Genomic DNA, 23,496 nt, shown 5'->3' on the forward strand with positions numbered 1-23,496 from the left:
ACCCAGTCTTTTATAACAATGGGTAAACAATGAATACACCTTTTGTTCTTATCTGTATAAAACTGTGTGGGCATTTCTCTTCTCTCTCCTTTTCTCTCCCCAAAATTAATCCTTTTTGTGTTCCTGCCAGGTAGGTAACTGTTGTCTCTAAATTAAACAGATCAAAGTCCAAGATCTTTCTCCAGCCCACACCTGGGATCTGCAGCAAAAGTGGCAGGGTGCTGTGTCCCTGTAATACTTTGCACATGCAAAACCAATCCAAACAATTTGGGGTTCCCACCACCTCAGCTGGAATAAAGTCTTTCTTCAAGTTACTTCTTTAATTGTTAATGAATGCTACAAAATCGGGGGTAAAAATCTTCAAGTATGTTCTGTTTCTTCAGCCCCTTCCATGATTGGGTCCTGGCATGGGGTCCTGGAGATCCTGCTGACTTTGTCCTTGTGCACCCCAGGGTTGTCCATGGGAAAGCAGATCTGGGGCACACAGATCTGATGGCTGGGGCTGTGTGGCTGAGGGAATGACAGGGCAGCTCTTTGTTGGCATCTAAAGAAGATAAAAGACCTTACTGCTTTCCTAAAGTGAAAGTGTTTGACTTCAGATACCTCATGTAAATCAGGAATAATGGGGCTGAACTAATCCCATGGTCCATAGGCTCCTGGTAAGAGGGAAGGTGCACAGGTGTGGAAGGTATTTGAAAGAAAAAATGTCCCTTGGTCTCATCTCTTCCTCTTCCTTCCATTTTGTGCCTTGGCCTCTTGAGCACACAGCAGGACACTGCTTTGGGCTGAAGAAGATGGGGCTGGGCTCCCATGTGTGCGTTTGGAAATGTCAGAGCATGGCAGAAGCATCTGGGGAGGAAAAGCCAATGCAGGGCCTGCTGTGTGCTCCATGCCGCCTTCGCACTGTGTGGGGGGAACCCAAAACTGAGACTGTCTGCTTTTTATCTGCCAGGAAGCCCAAATTTGCCTTCCAAGTTGATTTAAAGATGTTCTAATCTGGATGGGGTTGGCAGTGGTTTTTCTGGTCTGTTTGGAGAGCAGCTGGTGAATGATTGCATTAGGAAGGAAAAGGGAGACTTGGAGAGTATGAACCTGGCAAAGGATAGCAGGGAGAACACGAGGGAGGGAAGAGAAACTAATTGCAACCAAGAAGGTGGCCTAGATCTAACAATGTAGAAAAGTTTAGTGAACTTCTAGTCTTGGTAAAAACAAAGTAATTTTGTCTGGGTAATTTTGAAGTACTGGGAAGAGGAAAGATAAAAAGTGATAAAGGCAAAAGCCAGAGAGTGCTGGAAGACACAGGATGAACTGAGACTAAAATGGCACCGACAATGCCATGTGCTTCTGAAGAACACAAGACTCTGCTGTCCTTGTGGAGAAGCAGAGCCCGAGGTTAAAAATAAACTCACAATGACAACAGTGAGGACTCAAATAAGCCTAGTCCCTGGGTACCGCCAGGAAATAGGAAATAATGAGAATCTTGTCAAAATAACTGTTAATCTGAAAGGAGGAGGAAGGAGAGGGAGACTTGAAACATTTGATTAGAGCCTATCCACAAATCAGCAGGGCTGGATGATGCATAGCCCAGGCTCCTGAGGGAGTTTGCTAATGAACTTACTGAACCACGGGTAATTATTTTTCAAACGTCAGGGAGAAACAGGGAAGAATAAGGACTTGAGTAAAGCAAGTGACATCCTGAAAGATGGCTTTGAAAGAGAAGGAGCTCACCTCCAAAGGAGCCAGAGCTGGTGGCAGAGAGGCACTGCCTGGCAGGAACTCCTGCCAAGGCTCAGTCTCTATGCCCAGGAGGAAGCAGAGGTGGCAGGACCAGCCGACCCAGTAAATCAGAGAAATGTACCAATTAAACAACAGTTTTGGGCTTAGGATATTTGCTGAGGGGTGGAAAGCCCATCTCTGAACAGGAAAAAGTTACCCTTTAGGCAGGCTGGGAATTTCAGATTGCAAAATGTGGCCTGAGGAGGGGGAAGGATTGCCCCACCCCAGGCTCCTGATGTGGTGGAGGGGCTGTTGAAATGAGCAGAATGAGAGTTGAGAGATGAGGCTCTTGGGCAGTGGTTGCTGGTTTTGTTTAACTTTTTTTTCTGGATTGTGAAGCTGAAGAAGATGGAAGCTTATTTGGTTAGGATAGGCTTTTTGGGATGTGGAAGAAGGTCTAATGTCAGAGATGGACTGTGGTACAAAGCACCCCTACTGCATCTCTAATGAAATGCTGACTACTAATTAAAACAGTACTCCTACACAATGCTTGATGCAAAAAAAAGGAAATAAAAATTAAATGGGTGATCAGTTTTGTTGGGTTAAGTGGGAAAAATGAAAAAACTCCAAAAGAGCCCCAAAAAAGATCTGTCTAAAGAACTATCAATAATAGACAATTGAAACAAGTATTAGTGTGGAGCATGGGGACTGGGGCTGGTTCCATCAGTGCTGAGGATCAAGGTCTGCTGTCCATGAATGGCCTTAGTTTTGATTTCCTGGTGTGGATATGCTGGTGTAGATGGCAGCACCTCACACCAATACAGAGAGGATCTCAGACCTCAGTCACCACTGATGTACAAGGCTGGTTCACCCCTCCCTCCTCATTAACTGATGAAATTCCTCGGCATGGAGTCATTACCAGAGGGAAGACTCTACAGGTGGCCATAGGAGCAGGAGCCAAGCAGGCACCAGCCCTTCCTTGCTGGCTCTGTGCTGCTCAGCTGAAACCTGGCCCTAAGTGCTGGTGCTCCCTCAGGCATCTCACGTCTCTAAACAGGGACGTGGGTGCTTTACAAATTCTTGTGTCGCATCTTAGCCACCCACATTCCTTGCAGTGGAATCTTCTTCTGTGGCATGTTTGGTAGGAGCTACTCTGAGCCAGAGCTGCTGCCGCCACAGAGCAGCTGAGCAGCCAAGGAAACCTTTTCAAAATGATCTGGGTCTGGGCTCCTCCCCAGCCCATGCTCTGGATTTGGGGTTACACCGAGTGCACAAGTGCTGCCCTTGTTCTCTGGAACCTGGCCTACAGCCCTGCAAAGAATTCCTGCCCAGCTCAATCCTGTACCTTCCCATCAGTGAGGAAGAAATGGATGCTGAATTCCACCCTCTGGAAGACTGTATGAATTTTAAATGTTGATTAGAGCAACTTCTGCTCCCTCTGTATGCGATTCCCATATATAAGATTGGCAAAATGCTTGTGAGTCATGCCTGAGGTTAAGCAAAGCACTGAGCTGCTCCTGCCATGAAGAAATAGTTCTGAGCACACAGTGGGTCCTCCTGAACAGGGAACTTTGGAGATATTCAGCCATCTCTGGGGCTAAAGTGGCAGGTAGGTGCTTAAGATAATTAGGAATTTAATCCTAAATTGCTGCTACTTTGTAGCATTAGGACAATCACTGCTAATTTCTGGGACCTGAGAGAACAGAAAACTCAAGTGGGCTCTAAAACCTTAAGAAAAGTGAATGGAAAGGAGTATGCTCATTGCTCTTTCTTCTTTACTGTGACAATATTTCGTTTCTCCCCTCCCCTCCATCCCATCAGCTGTAAAAACATCGTTACCAAGGCTGACAGACAAAGAAAGAAATAATTACAATAATTAGGATGCGAGTTTATTGCTTGGTGCCATTAATCCAGAGAGATAAAATGATTACAGGCTGTCAGAGCCTGGGAAGGAAGGAAGGAAGCTCTGTGCCAGAGAGCCTTGCTGCAGGGACACAAACCCTGATGGCTTTGGGGCAGTGACTTCCCTGGCTGGGGAGCAGCCAGACCTCCACCTCTCCAGCAGGATGCCTGGGGAGAAGGTAATGGGCATCCAAACCCAGATCACTTCAGCCACTCCTTCCAAAAATATGAGTTACAGCAAATTATTACCATGCAGGCTAATGAATGACCCAGCTTTCTACTCTGCAGGTAATTACTGCTGTTCACTAGAGAGGCTTCTCCTGCCCTGTGACTGATTCTCCTGAGGTGCCCGGGCATCCTTCATTTCCCAAGCAATGCTCAGTGTCAGAGGATCATGCTGTGACTGTCCCCTGACACTGCCATGGGTGGTCTGATCCATCTGCTGACCTCCATGAAGCTCTGGATCACACTCCCAGGAAAATCCCAATGAGGCTGAGGTGTGCCAAGGGCTGGTGAGGACCTGACTGGTGTGCTTGGGTAATCTAAACACCCTTTACATCTCTTCCCTGCCTATCCACCTTTCAGTCCTTGCCCAGGCTGATCAAATGGCAGAGAAGGTCCCTCTCTGACAGCTCTCTTGATGGACAAACTGAATCACTGAACCAAAAAATCCAAGAACAGCCCAGGCAGGAAGGGACCTTGAAAGATCATCTGCTCCAACCTTTGTGGGAAAGGGGCACCAGATGAGATTTTCTTGCATCCTGTCCAATCACATCCTGAAAACCTTTGGTGATGGGGACTCCACCACATCCCTGGGGAGGTTGTTCCAGTGAATGACTGACCTCACTGTAAGGAATTCTTGCATCATGATGAAGCCTCTGTTTGTGCAGCTTTTACCTCTTGCCCCATTGTCTTCTCCCTGTGGCTCCTTGTCAATAGAGAGCTTCCATCCTCCTTGTGGCTGCTCTTTTAGCGCTGGACTACTCTGTGAGGGTCCCCTGAGCCATCTCTTTCCAGGGAGAAAAGACTTTCAGTCTTCCCTCATCAGGCAGGCCCTCTAGTCCTTTGAACATCCTCACAACCCTCCTCTGGACCCTCTCCAGTCTTTCTGTGTCTTTTTTTAACTGTGTGCTGCCCGACAAGAGCTGAGTAGAGTGAGAAGATGGAAGTCTCCTGATGGGCAGTAAGATTTGGAAGCAGAGGATCATTGTCTTTTTTTCTCTGTGTTTGAGAGTTGAATGCCTGGGTGCTCTTGCTCCAGCACTTATCTCTTCCAATGACATGCTGGACATATCATCAAGCAGTGGGATTACAAGAAATGGTAATTTTATTACTTTAAAATTTTTCCTGCTCAGTCCTAAATATCACATCAGCCTCATCAGGAAATGTTAACACATAATTGTTAAAAATTGTGTCTTTTAACTCTCAGGATTGCAAAAGATTTGAAATGGCTGAATTAGTGTATTGTTTTGACTGCCTGCAGCTTAGTATCTACTGAGGCCTCAAACAATGTTTTCTCCCTCCTCATTTCTGGCTATGCATGCAGAAACACACATTTATTTCAAGCAGTTCCATGAACATTATTGAGTATTATCAGTTAGGTCGACACAGGATCTGCTTAAAAGAAGGGAAAAAAAAAAAGATCCCTGCATTTATTAGTGGATGAATTTCCTTCCTGACCTAAGACTTCAGGAGGGCTTTACTGGAGGTGGAACTGAATGATGCTGATGGGATTTTTGTGCAGGGACAGGAGCTGGACTTGATGATCCTTGTGCATCCCTTCCAACTGAGGATATTCTGTAATTCCAGGATGCTCATCAACTGGATGGAGCTGGTGTTAGGACCAGGAAGCCTCCAGGGTCCCAGCCCCTGCAGGGTGTGGCTCTGGGCAGTGGCAGGCAGAGCTGCAAGTGCCCCTTAAGTTTTCTGTTAAACCTGGGACCTTTCTGAGACACCTGCACGGGGGTTTGAGGCATTGGAGCAAAAGGCGTTGCTGGCCCTGTGTCTGTGGGTGGTGGCAGTCAGGGAGCCAAGGCACTGTCTGCAGCTTGGTGGCTGTCCCTGCTTGGTGGCAGTGCTGACAGCCCCCAGTGGTGGCAGCCAGGGTGTTGTGTGGCACAGGGCTCGAGCTCGGGTGGCCGTGTCACGCTGCCAGAAGTGTCATCTTTTCAATGAGATGGATAAATGAGGGTCCAGATTAGTCATGGTCAATTAGGAGGATATCATAACCCTTCCTGGAGCAGGATTATTAGTGTGGGTGTTCTGGCCAAGCTCCAGTTATATTCTCCCCTACTCCACAAGCACTTTCCCTTGCTAATGATCCAAAGCCATCACGTGGCACTGTTACTTGTTGCTGAAATCCAGCAGTGTTTTACTCCACAGTCCACAGCACATCAGTAATGGCCTGAGTGCTCTGTCTGTATCAGTTATGCTTTAATGCCCACCACAATCCTTCATGTCATCAGCTCCTACAGAAATTACTGCCTGGTAAGTTAGTCTGGTGCAGCAGTTCTCACTGCTGTCTGTGGAGCAGAGCCCCAGACCTATGTCTCCTTCCAGATAGGCTGGAAGGTTTTGGTTTTCCCTTCTGGACTACAAACAGCTCCAGCTGCAAATGCTGCTGGCTGAACACACCAACCTTCCTGCCTGTAGGTTTGGGAATTCCATGGCCATTGAGGAATGTTCCATAATAGTTCCATAATAGTTGCACCTGGGAATATCCATCCAAACGAGCTGTGCTCCAATCCCTTCCACTGCCTGGAGTTACCATGAGCTTTGCAAGGCAGAAAGGAGCCAGCCTGGGGAGGCTGCAACTGGTGCTGTAGGTCAGCAATGCCTGGCACATCATTTCAGGAAGCACCCTGCTTGGCTGCTCAAAAACAAGTCCTTACTTGAAAAGAAAAGGTGGGGGTGGGGGGTGTGTGTATGTGTAAAATAATCCCCACACTGACCCTGGTTTTGTGCTGTTCAGCCTGAGTCAAAGTTTTATTAAAGATTTCCATTCAGCAGAACCATCTAATAAATCTTACTGGTTAGCAGTCAGAGGAGGAGGAAGAAAATGCTTTTCTGGTGTCTGTTGGGAATTGCTGGTACTAAATTAGCTTCTCTGGAATTACTGCTGGCACCACCATGCTGCTGCTGTTGCCCCGTGGAGGCTCTCTGTAGCACAAACCTGTTTGCACGCTGCCTGCATTCTAAGCAAGCAGAATATGGAATTTTTAATCATGCACAGGAATGCATTTGGTATTCTTTTCACTTGTGGAAAAATAAACCCTTGAAGGGCACTGCAGGAAGGGAGAACTCCCACCTGCAAAGCCACGCTGAAGGGGAGGGATATCTGCAAGTCTTTTTGGAGGGAGGTGTCTGGCAGAGTGAGGTGTCATCATCTCATCCTGGCTTTTCATTCCTGTTGGCTGCTGTCCACCATCTCAAGATCCTGCAAATAAACAGGGGCTGCCAAACTGAAAGGGTGTGTGGCAAAAAGCTCACACTTGCCTGATGTTTGGGAAGTGTCAAATATTTCCCTCACCTTGTGTGGAAGGTGTTCAAGCTCTCAGTGAATTTTAAAATGCTTCAGGCCTGTTATAGCTCCATTTAGCACCATCTTTCAAAGGGTTAATTCTACATCAGCATGAATTTCTTATTGACTTCCATCAGGCTGGGCTTAATCTGAAAATGATCCTCAATTTGCTCTTCTGTTGATTGTGAGCTGGAGACCGAACCATTTATTTTTCATTTTTCATTAAAAGTAATTTAACTTGATATTAAAACCATTTGAATGGACCTTTAATTTTTCACAGGCAGGGAATGTCACACACATTTCTTTTCCCTCTGCTTGAGGCTATCATGCTCCCTCATCACTAACATGTAGAAACAAAGCAGATAAAAATAAAAGTGATGCGGTCAAGATTTTCCCCAGCAAATTCAGTATTGAGTGATTCCTGGTGAGAGGAGATCAATAGCATGCAGTTAATTTTTAAGTTGTTTATGTTGCTGCTTTTAAACCATGCTTTTTGTGATCCATGCTAATGAGTGGAATGAGGAATTTATAGATTCACAGGCTAAGGTCAGAAGGGACCTCTGTGCTTAGTTAATCTGAGCTTGTGTATACGCAGGCCATGGACATTTCCCCAGGCAGCATCTCTCCTGGAAACATATCTAATCTCCTCTTAAAAACAGTGAGTGTAGGTGAGTTCAACCCTTCCCTTGCTGCTTCTCTGTTTAATTATCCTTGCTGTTGGAAAAGTGCTTCACTTACGAGATGCGTAACTTGACTTTCCAGCCCTTGTGACCTGCTACACCTTTGTCTGCGAGACTGAAAGCTTCTCCATTTGCTCCCAGTGATCAAATCACCTCTCAGCCTTTCTTTGATAAACTCCTTGAGTTTCATGTCAAAGGTCTGATTTGCAATCTGGGGTCATTTTGGCAGCTTCCCTTTGAACTTCTGCTGGTATTTCCACATGTTGATGCGGGACCCAGGACCTGCACTCATCTCCCAGCACTGTATACAGCAGCACTCGCTCTACCCAGATCCAGCTTGTTTTCATTTTGGTGTTGGGACATGTTTTATATCCCCAATATTGCACTGACCTTTTATCCAGAGCACTGTGATGTGAGCTCATGTTGTGCTGCTCTGAGTGATCTCGTTTATGTCCTCCTCTGAGACCTGGCTTTCTAAGGGAGCAGGGCTGCTATGAGTGTGCTTGCTCTGTGTCTTACTTTGTATTTAAAATACCACCGCTGGCTTGAGACAGTTCAACAGAGATATTCAGGGAACTGATAAAATAGCTCCTTCTGTAATATTTTGTACCCATTAAGTGTTAAGCCCCCTGCAGCCTTATCAGGAGAGATTTTCTATTACCTGGATTGTTGATAGATGTATTAAATAGCATTGGAGAAGAAGAAATGCTTGCTGCCAGTGGCCTTGCTGAATGATACCTTCTCATTAACAACTACACTTTGAGATCTGTCAGTGAGGCAGATTTAATCTCTCTACCATGTGCCTTGTTAATTCCATCTAATGCCAGCCAAATACCTTGGAGAAATTGCAGTATATTACAGCATCACAGTTGTCTTTAGCAGCCAGGCATGTTGGCTAAGAAAGAACCACGCTTCCCAACACCTCTGGTGGACTTGGCAGTGTCAGGTTCACGGCTGGATTTGAGGACCTTCGAGGTCTTTTCAAATCTAAATGAGTCTATGATAACAGGGTGGTTTAACAAGCTTCATTTTCCAGAAAAGTGCATTGATTGATCTTCATTATTTTATTAGCATCTAGTTATTTGTTGATGAAATCCCAAATTAACCACTCTGGTATTTTGCAGAGGACCAACATGAGGCTAAGTGAGACCACTTACCTTGATGCTGGCACTTTGCAAAATTAATTGCTGCACTGAAATTCTCCTTTTCACCTTTTCACAGTACAGAAGCACTCTGGCAGTGCCCTGATCCATCCTCAACTTGAAAAGTTATTAAAAATCAACATTAGCGGTTCAATCAGCTTCTCAATGAAGTCTCTAAAGACACCTGTGTCTAAGACAGCTGCATTGCTGGATCTGAGAATAAAATTTCAGAGTTCCCATCTTTCCTTGTTGCCCACAGTAACTGCTTTTGGTCCCTCACAGCAGAACACAGAACCAAACCTCCTTGTATCCTTCCAAATACAGATGAGAAACACCTACCAATTGGTCTGTATTTTACTTTGCTACCTCATCAGTCTCATCAGCAGTGGTTTTATAACTGATTCAAATTACAAATTTTGTCCCCAAAATTTTTAAGTGCCTTTCTTTTTACCCCCATCAGCCCTCAGCACTGGTTCCCTCAGCCTCTTGTAGCAGCAGGTTTTAAACATATTTGTTACTGCTGATCACCCATCCTCCCTATTTCCACACACACCGATTTATTTAGGTTTTGTCACAAGCTTTACATGTCTTTAGGCTGAAATATTTTTCCTTGACTGTTTCCCAGTGCATTCAAGAATCTTTGAAATGGTGCTTTTTTTGCTTCCAATTGGATGTATTTTTTTTTGGTGACCATTCCACTATAATTGTAGGTTTCCTGACCACCGTTGCTTTAGGCATTAGAAAAAAAGTCATTTAAAAGTTTGAAGTTACTTTTTATGGATGGGTGGCAAATTCTACTTAAACAAAGCCCATTATTATGGAGCCTAAGCACTAGGGAATATTTAGGTCACTGGTTCACTTTCCTTGGTCGTTCTGTACTGTAGGGTGCAGAGCAAAGCATCCCTTCATGTCAGAAACCCTGGCAAGTTTTCAGGTGAGGTGTTCAGCCAACAGTTGAAATGAGCCATGCAATTTCTCTTGTATATTTAACAGATTCTTGTCACTTTTTACAAACCCAAGATGTTCAAAGAGCAGCTCATCCCTCTCTATGATGGATGGGAAAATGCAGGAATGTATCAAATGTCCAAATCCCTCATGTTTCATTTTACAGCTTAGGGCTCTAATATTGTATGGTGTTGTGCCCGTTATTTCTAGTTTTCAGGAGAAAAATATCATTCTATGCTGCCTGAGCACTGCACTACTCATCCTGCTTTGCCTCCTGCTAGAGTAGAGGGACTGGGAGGATGTTTCCTTAGAGAAGGGGAACAGGGCAGCAGCCACTGGGATGGAGCTGGCTTGGGACAGAGCTGGTGCTCTGACCCCTCTGCTTACAGCAATATCTGCTCCAACAGCCAAGAGAGGGTGCCCCTTAAATTAATAAAAGGAAGGGAAAAAGGTGAAAATGAGAACAAAAACAGCAAAAAGAGAAAAACTGAGCATGATTTCTTAAAAGGCATTTTCTCATGTGCATTGAAGTGAAAGGCTAAATCCAAGTTAAAACATGGAGGTGTTTTCCAACAGTAGGATGGGGGCCAGGGACACTCCTGGAGCAAGGTGCAGTTGGCTGCATATCTGGAAGAAGTGGGTCTGCTGTGGGCCCTGCTGCTGCCCATTGCTGCTCTTCCTCCCACCCCAGCCAGTGCTTTGCCAGGACAGTGCCTGGCTCAGTGCCTCAGGGTGCTTCAGACATGGATGACAAACCCTCACCTGATGCCTGTGGCAGTGTCTAGAGCCCAGCTGTGGCTTTTCCAGAGAAACCAGCAGCTCAGCCCTTCCCCAGCCTGGGAATCTGCTCTAGGAAGGGCTGGCTGTGAACGGTGCAGAACAAGCCCGTCTTTCAGTAGCAGCCATGTAAAACTATTTAAAAGGCCTTTAAGTGCTGCCAGTACCTGCAATGGCTGCCAAGTTTTATTTTTGTCAGGCAACTGGTGAAATTTGTTCAACTTGAGACCACAATCAGGGAAAGGAGCCCGAAAAGCAATCACAGGCACCTAATAAATAATAGTAATTAATACTCGTGTGTAGTGCTTACTCAGGATTCTTTTTCTTTCAAGGATCTTTTAGCTGGTTAGCAAAAACATTCCACATTATGGTGGTCTCTCCTACAGAGGGTATTAATCATCCTCTAGTTGCACATGGCAAACTGAGAACAGCATTCCTGTAATCACTGGAGGAGCCCAACTCACATCCCACCCCATGATCCATCGTGCCTGAACACGAGGAGACACGTGAACCATAACAGACTGCTGAATGTACACTTTGGGAAATGCTGTGTGCCTGAGCACGTACAGAAAAGAGATGAGGAAAAACCCCAAATAGTTCACACCTCCCTTCCCCTCTCCCCTTCACTTGTAGTAGCTTATTTATCAACAGAAAATGTTAAGGCATCGGTAATTCCATTTTAATGTTTTTTCTCACCTGCAGAACTGCCTGGAGTGGTTCATGTTGGGACCTGCTTTAATATTGCCTTTCTCTGGGTCATAGATGGTGGTTGCTCGTGCATAAGCTCCTCCAAGAATAAAGATGAACCCATTGAGAGTGACTGCAGGAGCATATTTGTTATCTGTCAATGGAAAGCAACACTGAGATCAGTTTTAGGCTCAGGTTTGGAGACTGTTTTTTTATTTATACATTCCCCTTATTTATAGATAAGTCACGTTCCTCTAAACCTCCAAGGCTAGGGAAAGAAAAATGAGGAAACCTTTCCTGGTTTTGTTCTCCTCTCTCCAAGTTCTCAAAGGCACTTTTAAAGTTCATCACTTCTTCATCCCCCAGTATGTGCCTCCCTCTAAACTGGTAAAGAACAATTATCCTTTCCTGAAGCCTAATGGAGTCACCAAGAAAGTTCCACAGTTACAAAATTAAGATGTCAGATTTTTTCAGAATTTTGAATTGCTGCAAATTTTAGTTCAGGTGCTTCTCATGCCTGTGCAGCAGCTAGGTATAGCAGAAACCCATAGCACAGAGACCCCCTTAATAATATCCAATAGTTGATACTCTTTTAAAGTAGCTTTTGCTTGTGGGAATGTCACCCATGCATTTCCAGAAGATTTTCTGCAACCTGATTTCTTTTTCACCTTTATCTGTCTCATAAATTCACCTGCATTTTTATTTTCAGATGTGTGTGTATCTCCAAGCAGTCCTGTAATTTAGCAACAAACTGTGTGAGGTTGGAGTTTGAAATTAAGCAAATCTCTCATCCTGTGTCAAGTTCAATCAGATTTTCTGAGGACACTTTAAAATTCTTGTTAGCTGTGGCATTATTAGAAATATTAGTAAAACTAATCATAAATTATTGAATAAAATAATTCTAATCTAATTAGTTGGCTTGTCCCTTATGCTGCTAGCACGCCATATGCACATTATTAAATATGAGCCAGTTGGGCTGAAATTTCTCATGATGATGTCTGTCTTGATGAGATACAGTTTTTTAATCAACATTTCTGTGGAACCAGTCAGTAGTGCCTGGGAACAAAAGATGGGAAAATACATTCTTTGAGTTAAAATAAGCCTCACAACCAGTTCTCTAAGAGGCAGGTGGCTTAGCCCTTTGGGGTGTGAAGGGCATGTTTCCTGGGAGGCCATCCTGGGGTTGGGGGACACATAAAAATTCTCCATTTGTAGTTATATATAAATTAAAGCTTTTCCAAAATCTGCATTTTCATGTGCTCAGGGAAGGTTGATCCCCCTGCATCTCCAACAAGGAATCAGACAGGACACAATCCTGCTGGTTTCAGCCCCTGCAGCCTCCTCCCAAGGGGACTTGCAGGCAGAAGCTGGAGAGGAGGTGAGATACCACCTTTACTGTGCTCTTACATCTCTGATAGCAGCCTCTACATAACACCAAAGGGGTTTATATGTTCCTCCCAAAGCTACAGCATTATGACTGTGTCCTTTTAGGAACACAGAAAAGGATGGGCTTAAACCAGATCCAGCAGCTTTATTTTGGGATTTGCTTACCTCTTGCATGGTGTATTGTAACCCTGGGGTTCTTGTAAAACTACCTTATTCCATTAAATATTTAATAGATGTTTAATTTGACAGGAGTTAAGCAAAAGCTGATGAACATCTCCAGAAGAGAGGTATCTCCTTAACTGCAGATTCAGCTGGTAAAACTAGAATGAAAAGAATGGTTTTGTGCTGTCTGCTTCTGTCCCAGCATGGCCATGGGGTGGTGTGGCTCAGTTCATCCCACCCCACAGTGGCACATGCCCAGGGGGACCTACAGGGGTGAAGCACCCAGCAGGGAAACAGGCAGAACCCGTGTGATGGGTTAAAGTTGAGCTCCTACTACGCAGAGTATCTACAGGCATATGTCAAAAAACCATGGCTGTATTAGGAAAATGTCACTGATCCTTGGGAACAGATGGCAAGAAACTAATTCATCCAGAAAATAGAACAAGGAGTATTCAGTTTCTTCACTGTGCCACTAAGCCACTGTAATTCATCAGAAAGGCTTATCTATCCCAACAACCCGGCTCGCATCCCTTTCCAAATCAGACTTGCATATGTGACATTTTTTCCACTTAAGACACTCACCAGAAATTTTCCATATTTAATTATCACATCTTCCTGGGTGGTTTTTTTTCCTCTGACTAGCACTATTTTGAAGGAGAATGAAACTCTTGCACATTAAAAAAATCCCCTCAGCTCCCAAATCTCACAGGGAAATTATTTGGGGCTCCCTCACGGCAGAAACAGTGACTTCTCAGGGGACTGAATCACTGACTTCACATTTCCTTTTGTTAAAGAATGAGAGGGAAACCCCTTGGGTATTTTTATAGTGACTTTTTTTTTTCCTTTTTGAATAGGCAGACAGTCTGATATTCTTTTTCTTCCTTTTTAAAGAGGCAATTGTGTTTGATACTCATCAATTTTTCAATACATCTCCTATCTGTTGTCTTTTTACTGCTTTTGTCTTTTGCTCTAATTTCATAAATTGGTTATCAAGTAAGTCTGAGACACAGAAACAGAAAAATCTTTGCTGTTTCTTTCAGGAAGGGAGCTGTTCACAGAAAAGTCTCTAGTTACTGATGAAGATACAGCAAAAAGAGATGAGGAGATGAGGGACAACCCCTCAACAAACAGGTAGAGGTAGAGAGGAAGCAGTTTTGGGTTGTTTTTTTTTTTTTTTTTTGTTACCCTGGTGACAGAAATTGTTCACGGATACCAGGATTTTGGAAACCTGAAGTCACCATTCCTGATACTTTGGTGTGAATGACCACCTTCAATCTTGAACCTTACTTCATACCAGGTGCAACCCACACTCCTCCTGTGGTGGTGTCTTTTTCAAGGCTTGGTATGCTCATGCAAACTCTTAGGAGACTCCAATTTCTGTCACTGTTTGAAGTCCTTAACATGGTCCCAGTGCAAGATAGCTGCTGGGGAGCCTAGTTTTGCAAAAGCATGTTCTGGTTGGGCTTTTTGGCCAACGTGCAGCAAGCTGGACAGGAGCTTCTATGTGCCAGAGGCTTCTGTGGGATACAGTGGGACCACTGGGTATTTCAAAAGGCTGCTGGAGAAAAGGAGAAGAGGGGAGAGGAAGCATGGAAACAGAGAAGCAGCCTCCTTTCCTCTCCAAAGTATAAGTGTTGAGGCTGTTTGATATAGTAATCCATTTCAGGCTGGAAAATCTTAAATGGGATTTGTCCAGGTCAGCAAACACACTTGAGATTAGAAGGCAGAATAAATGTAAATGAAATAATAGGTAAAAGGTAATCTTCTCTCCAAGTGGATAACATGGTAACATCCTTCTCCTTTTCCGTTGCTACAGGAAGATTAGCCAGTTGTTCTATTCTGTGACAGGCCATTGGAGGAAGGAGTGTGCTCTCCATGACAATCCTTGAGCCAGAGGTGTCCTTCATGTGGGGCTGATGATTTAACCTGCTGCTGCTGTGCTCCTCACTTAGGGAGGACAGGCTGTCCTTGGGATGTGTCTGTGGCTCTCACATCTCTCCCTACATTACATGTCCAAGCAGCACAGTCCTGTTTTCCCTTCTGTGATTGCTCAAAGATCTTCCACTGCCTCCCAGTAATGCACTTGGTCAGAGACTGAAGGGGCACTGCAGTGAATGACAGCAGCACTTCATACAGAAAAAGGTTATTATAACCAAGCTGGTTAAACATTTTTATTGGGAGGAGGAAATGTAGGAGGGCCACCAGTCCAGGCAGAACTCCAACCAAATTGTCTCCTGGCAGCTGTGGGTGCCCAGTGGGGAGGTTGATGCACTTGATGGAGCAGATTAGAGAAAGGAGTTTGGTTAATACAAACTAAGCCTGCTTTTAATAGTAAGTGCCTCTTCTCCTCCTTGAGCACCCTGCAGACAAACTCAAGAATGGCACAGCCACAGGATAACCAGGAGACTGTGATCTCATCCTGAACACAGCTCGTGAGGCCCAGGTGAAGCTGCTGCATGATCAGTAAGGGCTTGGATGTCACCCTGCAGGCTCAGAGCTCTCCTGGGAGCTGATCTCTTCCAGATACACAACTGGCTGCCAGCCCTATGGATTCCCCACTGACCCTTGAGCAAACCCTCCTTGGAGACCCCACAGCGGAGTGTCCTCACTTGCAAACACCACATTTTGTGTATGTGTGGTGGGCATGGGCCATGCAAAGCAGGAGGCTCCACCTGCCACCACAGGACAAGCAGCTTTAGCATCAAATTTATGGGCACCATGTTGGTGACCTTCAGAGTGTTGCAAAAAGAACAGCCATGGAGATGAAGGAGAGGTAGGAGTGAAGAGGACATTGAATAAACAGCAACACAAAAATACTGATTTTTCAGGGCAAAGGGCAGAGAATAGGTAGAGAAACAGTGAGGAGTGGAAAAAGTCATTCTGAAGGGAGCACATGGCATGTACAGAGGAGAAATGGGTGATAAAGAAATTCAAGCTTAGTAGGTTGAAAAACACTAAGAACTGGCCATGGAAAGAAAAACACACTGAAGAATGAGATGAAACACTCATTGCTGTGGGACTTTCAGGTGAAAGCCAGCCATATTCCCCTGCAAAAATACCAAACTATTGGCCTTGGGAGAGTGCCAAGACATATATCTGATTTTTCTTGTAAAGTCAAAAAATAAATTACTACTATTATTATTATTCATTTTAGCCAAAATAAGCCATGGAATGGTGCAGTAAAATGTGCAGATGCTTCTAGTGCTGTTTTCTAGAGAGGTCTTGCATTCTTGGTCTGTGATTGTCCCACTTTGGTGGGACATATGACATACTGCAGGAGTAAATTGTATGGTGAGGAACTAGGTACTGGGATTAGAAACCAGAAATACCCACAGATCTTAGATCTCTGTTCTCTGGTTCTCACCAGATTTAAAAATGTAATAATCATGGTAATTAAATACTGTTTTCTTACTATCCAAAAACGTTAATAAAAACTTTTGATTCCACACTGACTGTTCAGAGTATCAAAAAAAGGTATAATTTAGTGCCCTGACACGAAGGCACAATGTGAACTAAAAGGCAGTGACCAAGTAATTAGGCTTACTTAGAATCCCTGACTTCAGCATGTCCGTGGCCATCTTGTTAAATAAGACAAAGCTCAGGAAGCTGGGCATGGAATATATTTTTAGTACAGCTATATAGGACATCTTGTCCAGAAATGGAAAGGCAGATGCTGCAAGTACATAGCCCTGGTTCATTTACTCATGTAGGACTTTTGTTTTCACACCTAAAAACATGAGAAGGGGATGTGCAACGTGGTTTACTACAAACATGCAGTGTGAAAGCCCTGTGAGGCTCCCTGTGACATCCAGCTGTGGGCTGCACTGCGGCAGGAACCTATGCCCACTCCAAGGTGGGAAGGACTGACACAGGGCAGAGGATGGGGCATTGAGGAAGGCCTTCTCCTCCCCAAATGTGGATGTGTGTGACCAACACTTGCCCAAAGGTTTCCACAGCACCTGCATGCAGCATGTCACTGAGCCTGGGTTCATATCTACTGCTCACAGGCATCCACATCCCAACACCTCCTGACAGCTGAAGCATAAAGAATAAATGGGAACTGGGAGTGAATTCACTGCCTATTCCTAGAATTCCAGGCAGAAGAGCAAGGGCTGAGCTGCATGGACTTGCTATCAGTCCCCAGTCTGCATCTCTGCACAGGCAGGATGTCAGTGTCCAGCCTGCTTCACCTCCACTCAGACTGGACAAAACACGAGCCATGGTTGATACCAGTGCTGCCTTGGGTTAGGCTGGCATGTGATGCTTTGACAAAGATGGACCTTTTGGGTTCAAATGTGTGCCACACCACATTCAACTCACTATCAAAAAATACCACAGTGAACTGAGACAGGTGCTACTGGTCTAAAAATCTCCACAGACCTTGGCTGCTTTCAATACCTGCAGCTACTGTTGCATATCTGAGCATGCTTGAGGCATTTTTAAATAAACTGTTGTCCTATTTGAGGTCAAACAGGTTTCACTGATCTTTGGGGTGACTTCGTAATAACTCACCATCAGACATCTCAGTTGCCTTAGCTCAGAGGTACACCCTAGGAACTCACAAATCAACACAAAAAGGCTCTGATACTGTCAGAGGCACCCTGGCAGTGATCATGTCAAGGATTGATCCCAACTCCATTTTGCAAAAGGCTCCTTCTACTTCCTCTTTCCTTTAGTCTGTACTGTACCTGGCACTGCATCTAGTTCTTGGGGGGATACTTTAAAAATACTGGTGACACTATAGTTTCTGTAGAGCTGGAGAAATTAAAATATTTTTATTTCCAAAATTCCCGCTGCCTTGTAGGGAAGATCAGGCATTACACCAGTTCACATTCCCAGACATTCACCATGGTGGTGCCATTTTTCAGACTTTGTGTTATTTTAAGTTATTTGCAAGTAAATTGACCTTATACATTACCCAACAAAGAACTCCTTGTTTTATCATTTATTTTATGCCTTCAGCTTAACTAATGAACTTTGCTTACCCCAAGGAAACATAAATACCATCTTTTAACTTCACAAGTATCTTTAATGTATTTTTGTACTATTAAGAAATTATAGTACAACTCAATTAGAACAATGGGTGATGAACCCAACTCTGGATGGTTAAGATGATTTTTTTTTAAGCACACATGGTGTTGATACTTGCTAGACTCTAACAAGCCCAGGAGATGATTCCTTAGCTCCTGTGGCACTTGTACTACTATGGTAAGGAAGAGGAATATGACTCTACATAAAGCACTCATTTTTGCATTTTTTTTTTTTTTTAATTAAAGGAGCAGCAATAGCTGTAGCCATGTGATGGAAAAAGCTGGGCAGTAGGGTTGCTTGTGCTGCTGTCTTACACAGATGTGCCTTTGGCTGGCTAACACCCTCCTGCTGGGTGCCTCATGCTGCATCCTGCACGTGTCACACAGCACGCGGGACCGGCAGCGGCTGCGCCGTCTGGGCAAGGGAGGCTCTGGCCACTGAGCGCCAGCTCCTCCTGTCCTGATCTGCCTGGACCCCCAGCAAAAGGTTTGGAATCATTGTAACAAGCTGCAAAGGAAAAAGCAGCTTATTCTAAGTTTCTGATTTTGCTTAGGACTTACCTGAATACCTTACAGCTATCCTTCTATGATTACTTACTTGCTACTCCTATTGCTCTAAGGCTCAGTAATTTTTTTAAAGATGAAGTCACAGTTTCAACGCAAATGGAGAAACACTGAAACAGGTGGCCCAGACAGGTTGCCCATCCCTGGAAACTTCAAGGTCATGTTGGACAGGTCTCTGAGCAAACTGAATTAGTGAAAGATGTCCTTGGTTATTGCTTGGGTTACGTGACCTTTAAAGGTCCCAAACCACTGGATGATTCTCTGAACTAGGAGGTGAAGGCAAACCACTCTGAAAGCAGCTTCTCTGCAATAACTCTGTGTGAGGTGTTTCTTCGGCCCCTTGGGTGCAGCCAGACCGAAGGCTGGCAGAGCCCAGTGCAGAGCAGATGACCCAGGTCAGCTGTCGCCTGCAGGAGCATCCTTGCCTGGCTGAGTGCTAAACTTCATTGCCAAAAGCAGCCTAAACACTCAGGGTGCAAATCGCCACAGAAAGCAAGTAAGTTGCAAACTTCCGAGTGCTATTCTAATTTTGGAAGGAAGTCACCACCTCTGACATTGGCTGGTACACTGGAAAACCTGGTTTCTCATCTTGCTCTTTATGTTTGGTGAGCTCAAGGGCTTCATAAACTAATAAACACAGTTTTAATAAACTACATCTTGAAGCTGTCAGCCTCTGAAGCACATATGCCTGTGGACACCACTGATAAGTCCCAGTTCAGAATGCCTGTCACTTCCCACAGGACAGGCAGCATTTTAACAAACCCATGAGTGATAATCCACTACTTAAGCAGTGCTGTGAGCCCACATGGGACAACACAGAATGCCAGCATGAAGTTTCACTGCGCTTGGAGATTTTTTAAATCTAAAATGGCTAATTGTTCATAGCTAGTTAACTGATTTCTTTTCTCCTCTGCTTTGAACTCATCACTGCTGTTTGGTAACTAGTGTGTATTAATGAGTGACAATTGCCTTCAGCGGAAATCCAGATAATTGCTTCTCTGGTACAGTATCCATGCATTCCTGCCCATATGTTACAGGGATGTCCCCTCCCACCCCACAACAAGGCATTCAGACACCTGTAGCACAGAGATCTGCTGTGCCAACACACACACTTACCAATCATTGGGGACTCTATGAAGCTCCAGGAGTTGGTCTGAGGGATGTAGGACTGCAGGACCCCCGCGGCTCGGCCGGCCTCGTTGACCCCTCCGAAGACGTAGATCTTGCCCCCGCACACGGTGGCCGCGGCCGAGTGCACGGCCTTGGGCAGGGGGGCGATGGTCTCCCACTGGTTGGTGATGGTGTCGTACCTGGGGATGACAGCAGGAGCAGTGAGCTGAGCTGAGCAGCACTGGGCAGCACAGACATGCAAAGAAAGGTGGCTTGGCAAGCAGAAGGAAAGCAGAGGTGGAAATGTATTTTTTTTAACATCTTGCAAATTCAGCCACTTGTTAAACGGTGTAATGAATGCTTTTCTCTAAGGTTTTAAAACATGGATAGAAGCCCAGATAAAGCTGGTTCTTTTTTCTGTATATGCCTCTCAAATCACATTACAGTCCAAGGTGCAGAAACTTGGGACATCTTTGTTGAGATGTCTTCCGCTGATTAATTTCTTTTAATGAGTATACAATGAGATTATTCTTGCTAATCAGTGCGGAGATATCCAATAGTGACTGTGGGCAGGCCACTGTTAATATACTTCAGTTGTTCAGCTTGTGGAACACATCTCACCTGCAACATAATGCAACATGATGGCTCCTTTTACTCCAGTTAACTGACCAGCAACTCTCATTTTGTGCCAGAATAAGTTGCTTCCATTTAATTTTCAGTGTGCAAACCAAGCTACTGTGCCTCATTTCAGGATGCTGCAGCTGTTAATGCTGGAGTAAGATTTTACCATTGCATTTGTATTTGACGTGAATCAAACAGAAAAGAGTATGCGTGAAAGTGCTAAATTAGTTTTAAGGTCATCAGTATCTGATTTAATTAAGCCATTGACCATAAGGGATGTACAGTTAACAATCCATGGATGAAGATTCATTTTAGACAACATCACAAGTACAGGCATTCCTTTTTTTTAAAGATAATGTGGCAGGGATCCAAATAGCTGTGCTGAAATGAGTCTTGGAGACAGTGGAGAATAATGTGATTTTTAGGTTTCTGTATTTCCATGTAATGACAGATGCAGTCAAACAGGAGTTTCCTGCATAGTGATTTTTCAGAATTGTTGACTGCCAGAACAGAAGCCCTCACCACCCATTCAGGGCTTTTGCTCTTAAAGACAGTGATATGCAATATGCAAACATGAAATGAATTGAAGAACATGAACCCATCTGCAAAATATGATTTGGCAACAAGGGAATTCTCCCCATGTAACATGTCCCTCAAATTTTCACTGCTCAAACTTAGGGAAAATAAAAGGGAGGAATGATAAAAATGGCATAAACAGCAAAAAATAATGTGCTTAATAAAAATGCACTAATGAGTTTCCAAGTAATATAACTGAAAGTAATTAACACACTCATAAAACTGAAGCAAAAGCAAGAGGGAGGCAAATTTTAACTAAAAAAAAAATTAGGAAAGTCCCTTATAATGAGCATGGAGAACTGCCTTGTATGATGCTCTAAATTAGTTACAGAGAAATTAAATTCATCTACAACAAGTGATCAAAGGGAAGAAATGTAACAAGATTAAACAACATGGTGCTGGGAGCATTCACAGTGACACACCTTTGCTGGGCTGATTCTTGTACCAAACCTAAACCTGCAAATGCATTTTGACTGTACAGGCAGCTCCTCCAGGAAAGCACCACATGCTGCATCTCCTGCATTCACTCACAGCACTCAGAGGGAGCAAGACTCACATCCACCCGAGCAGATATGCAAAAGAATTTCACATAATATAAAGTTTCACACATTGCTTTTGGGACATACTTTGCTTACTCAGCTACTGCAGTAATTGGTAATTTAATTCTTGATGTCTCGTTAAAAAAATTGGCTATAATTGGGTATAGAATGGGAAAAACAACAGAGCTGAGAACTGACCTAGTAGTGTTCTTTCTCTTGTTCCTCCTTTAAGACCATTCCACCTGTCAACTGATACATTTTGTCTCACACCATCTACTCTGATTTAGCACCAGGAACATTTGTGGGCAGTCAAAGTGGTCTGAGATGGGGGTGGTGAGCAGCCAAGTCCCTTCCCTGTTGCTGGCACAAGTACCTGGCACACTTCAGCTCCCAAGACAAGGAGATTCTTGGCAATGACTTTCTGGGTGTCCCAAAATGTTTTTGGGAAGAAGGGGTTATATCCTTCACATATCCTAGGGGCTGGGTGTGGCTGAGGCCTGCAAGCATGGGAACTTTAGAGAAAGGTTCAAATTACAAAAACAATCATCTTTTTTTCTGGATGAATGTCCTTGCCTCAGGTCCCACAGACCCCATTTTTAACCCACTTCCACTGCTCTCTGTTTATGCTCTGCGATGACAGAGTTGATCTTTCTTTCCCCTACTGTCCTTCACCTGCCACTGAAAAACCAAAAATGACGAGTTCCACTTTTTCTGCTGAAAGCCAAAGGCTGAAAATCTACTGGATTCAGGTGCATGTGGTGAAGCTTAAAGCCCCACTCTTTTCTTGAAGGTCATTTGGTTTAAAAAATCAGTGAACCATAAAGCAGGTGGAAGCAAGTCCTTGTTTACCTAACATGGCCAGCTAATGTGGGTTTTACATGGGCTGCTCAGTGAAGCAACTCTCTTGAGTGTCTATCCTAGTCCTGAGGCTGAAGAGGAGAAATTGATGCCTTCAAGGCTTCCTGACAGCTGTTCACCAAGTCCCTTCATCCCCTGGGAATTTATTCCTCCAGTTCACTCCATCCTTGCAAAATGGGTAGACTTGATTTCTAGTCTGTTTTGCTTCAGCTTCCACCCACCAGAAAGTTTGTTTCTTTTTCCCTGTTGGATTATAAAGCTGTCTGCTTATCAAATCTCTCTCTTTCACATATGGACGTGCAGGAAATAATAAAGTCAACTCTTTACCTTCTATGGGATAAACTAAGTAGTCTAAGCTCCTTAAGTCTCTGCAAGGCAGGTTTCCATCATTTTGGTCAATCTCAAGTCAGCTCTTAATGTGTTCACACAGGGATTTGCACCAGATTAACTAAATTGGTTTAAAAATGAATGAAGGTGAACCTTTGTAACCTCCCAGGACAGAAAATACTGACACCTGCTTTACCTCCCTGCCCTAGGGCTTTTCCATCTGTTGTGTCATCCCTGGCACTGTGATCACACCATGGCCACTGGAGCTCATGGGGCTCCTGGCTGCCTGTCACATCAGCCCTGCTCAAGGGCCAGCAGGGAGCAAACTGATTTAAAGAATAATCACTTTGATCTCTTTCCATTAGTCAAGCTTTGCATTCGAATCCCCTGTTTGAAGCTGTAGATGGAGACATAATGCGAGCTGGCTTCAAGCCAAGCCAAGGTTTTTCTTCCCTCTCCTCCACTGCTCCCTCCTGGTGCGTCCATGCTTGTCCTTGGCCGTGGGCCTACCGAGCCCATCCAATTTGCTGAACTTGAATCTTCAAAGACATCTCCTTTCCCATGGCTGACTCCTGGTCTGCAGTCCTTGCATGCTATGGACTCGTGTGTGGTTTTACACTGTGGAGTGCCCTCACACTCCTTCTCTGCCCCAGCAACCTGATGGTCCCCGGCCCTGCAGGACACGTGTCCCCACATGTCATTCATGTGTCACTTGCACTGGGCACAAGGATCTCATCTGACCCTTGTGCACTCACTACCTGCTGATTTATGTATTATTCACACATACCTTATATATTTTTAGATCTCTTACATATGTGTATATGCACATTATCTGTATGTATAATGTATATATGTATGTATATGTATAATTTATATACCCATGATACCACAAATGATCTGAACCCAGCAGAAGATACAGCTCAGGCCTGAAGAGAGCACATGCAGAAATAAAAC

General features: G+C 44.4%; 1 protein-coding gene across 2 annotated transcripts in view; it reads right to left on the bottom strand.

Moving 5' to 3' along the window:
• KLHL29 (kelch like family member 29) overlaps positions 1–23,496 on the bottom strand; it is a 390,175-nt gene that overhangs the window by 2,405 nt on the left and 364,274 nt on the right. For both annotated transcript variants that reach the window (XM_071440010.1, XM_071440015.1), the window contains 2 exons: positions 19,628–19,821; positions 11,379–11,523 (listed from right to left, as the gene is read on the bottom strand). In XM_071440010.1, the coding sequence (XP_071296111.1) occupies positions 11,379–11,523; positions 19,628–19,821 (339 nt within the window). The remainder of the gene's footprint in view (positions 1–11,378; positions 11,524–19,627; positions 19,822–23,496) is intronic.

This window comes from Agelaius tricolor, unplaced genomic scaffold (genome assembly GCF_023055355.1).
Source record: "Agelaius tricolor isolate 1412-34295 unplaced genomic scaffold, bAgeTri1.0.p SCAF_1, whole genome shotgun sequence".
NCBI classification, from domain to species: Eukaryota; Metazoa; Chordata; class Aves; order Passeriformes; family Icteridae; genus Agelaius; species Agelaius tricolor.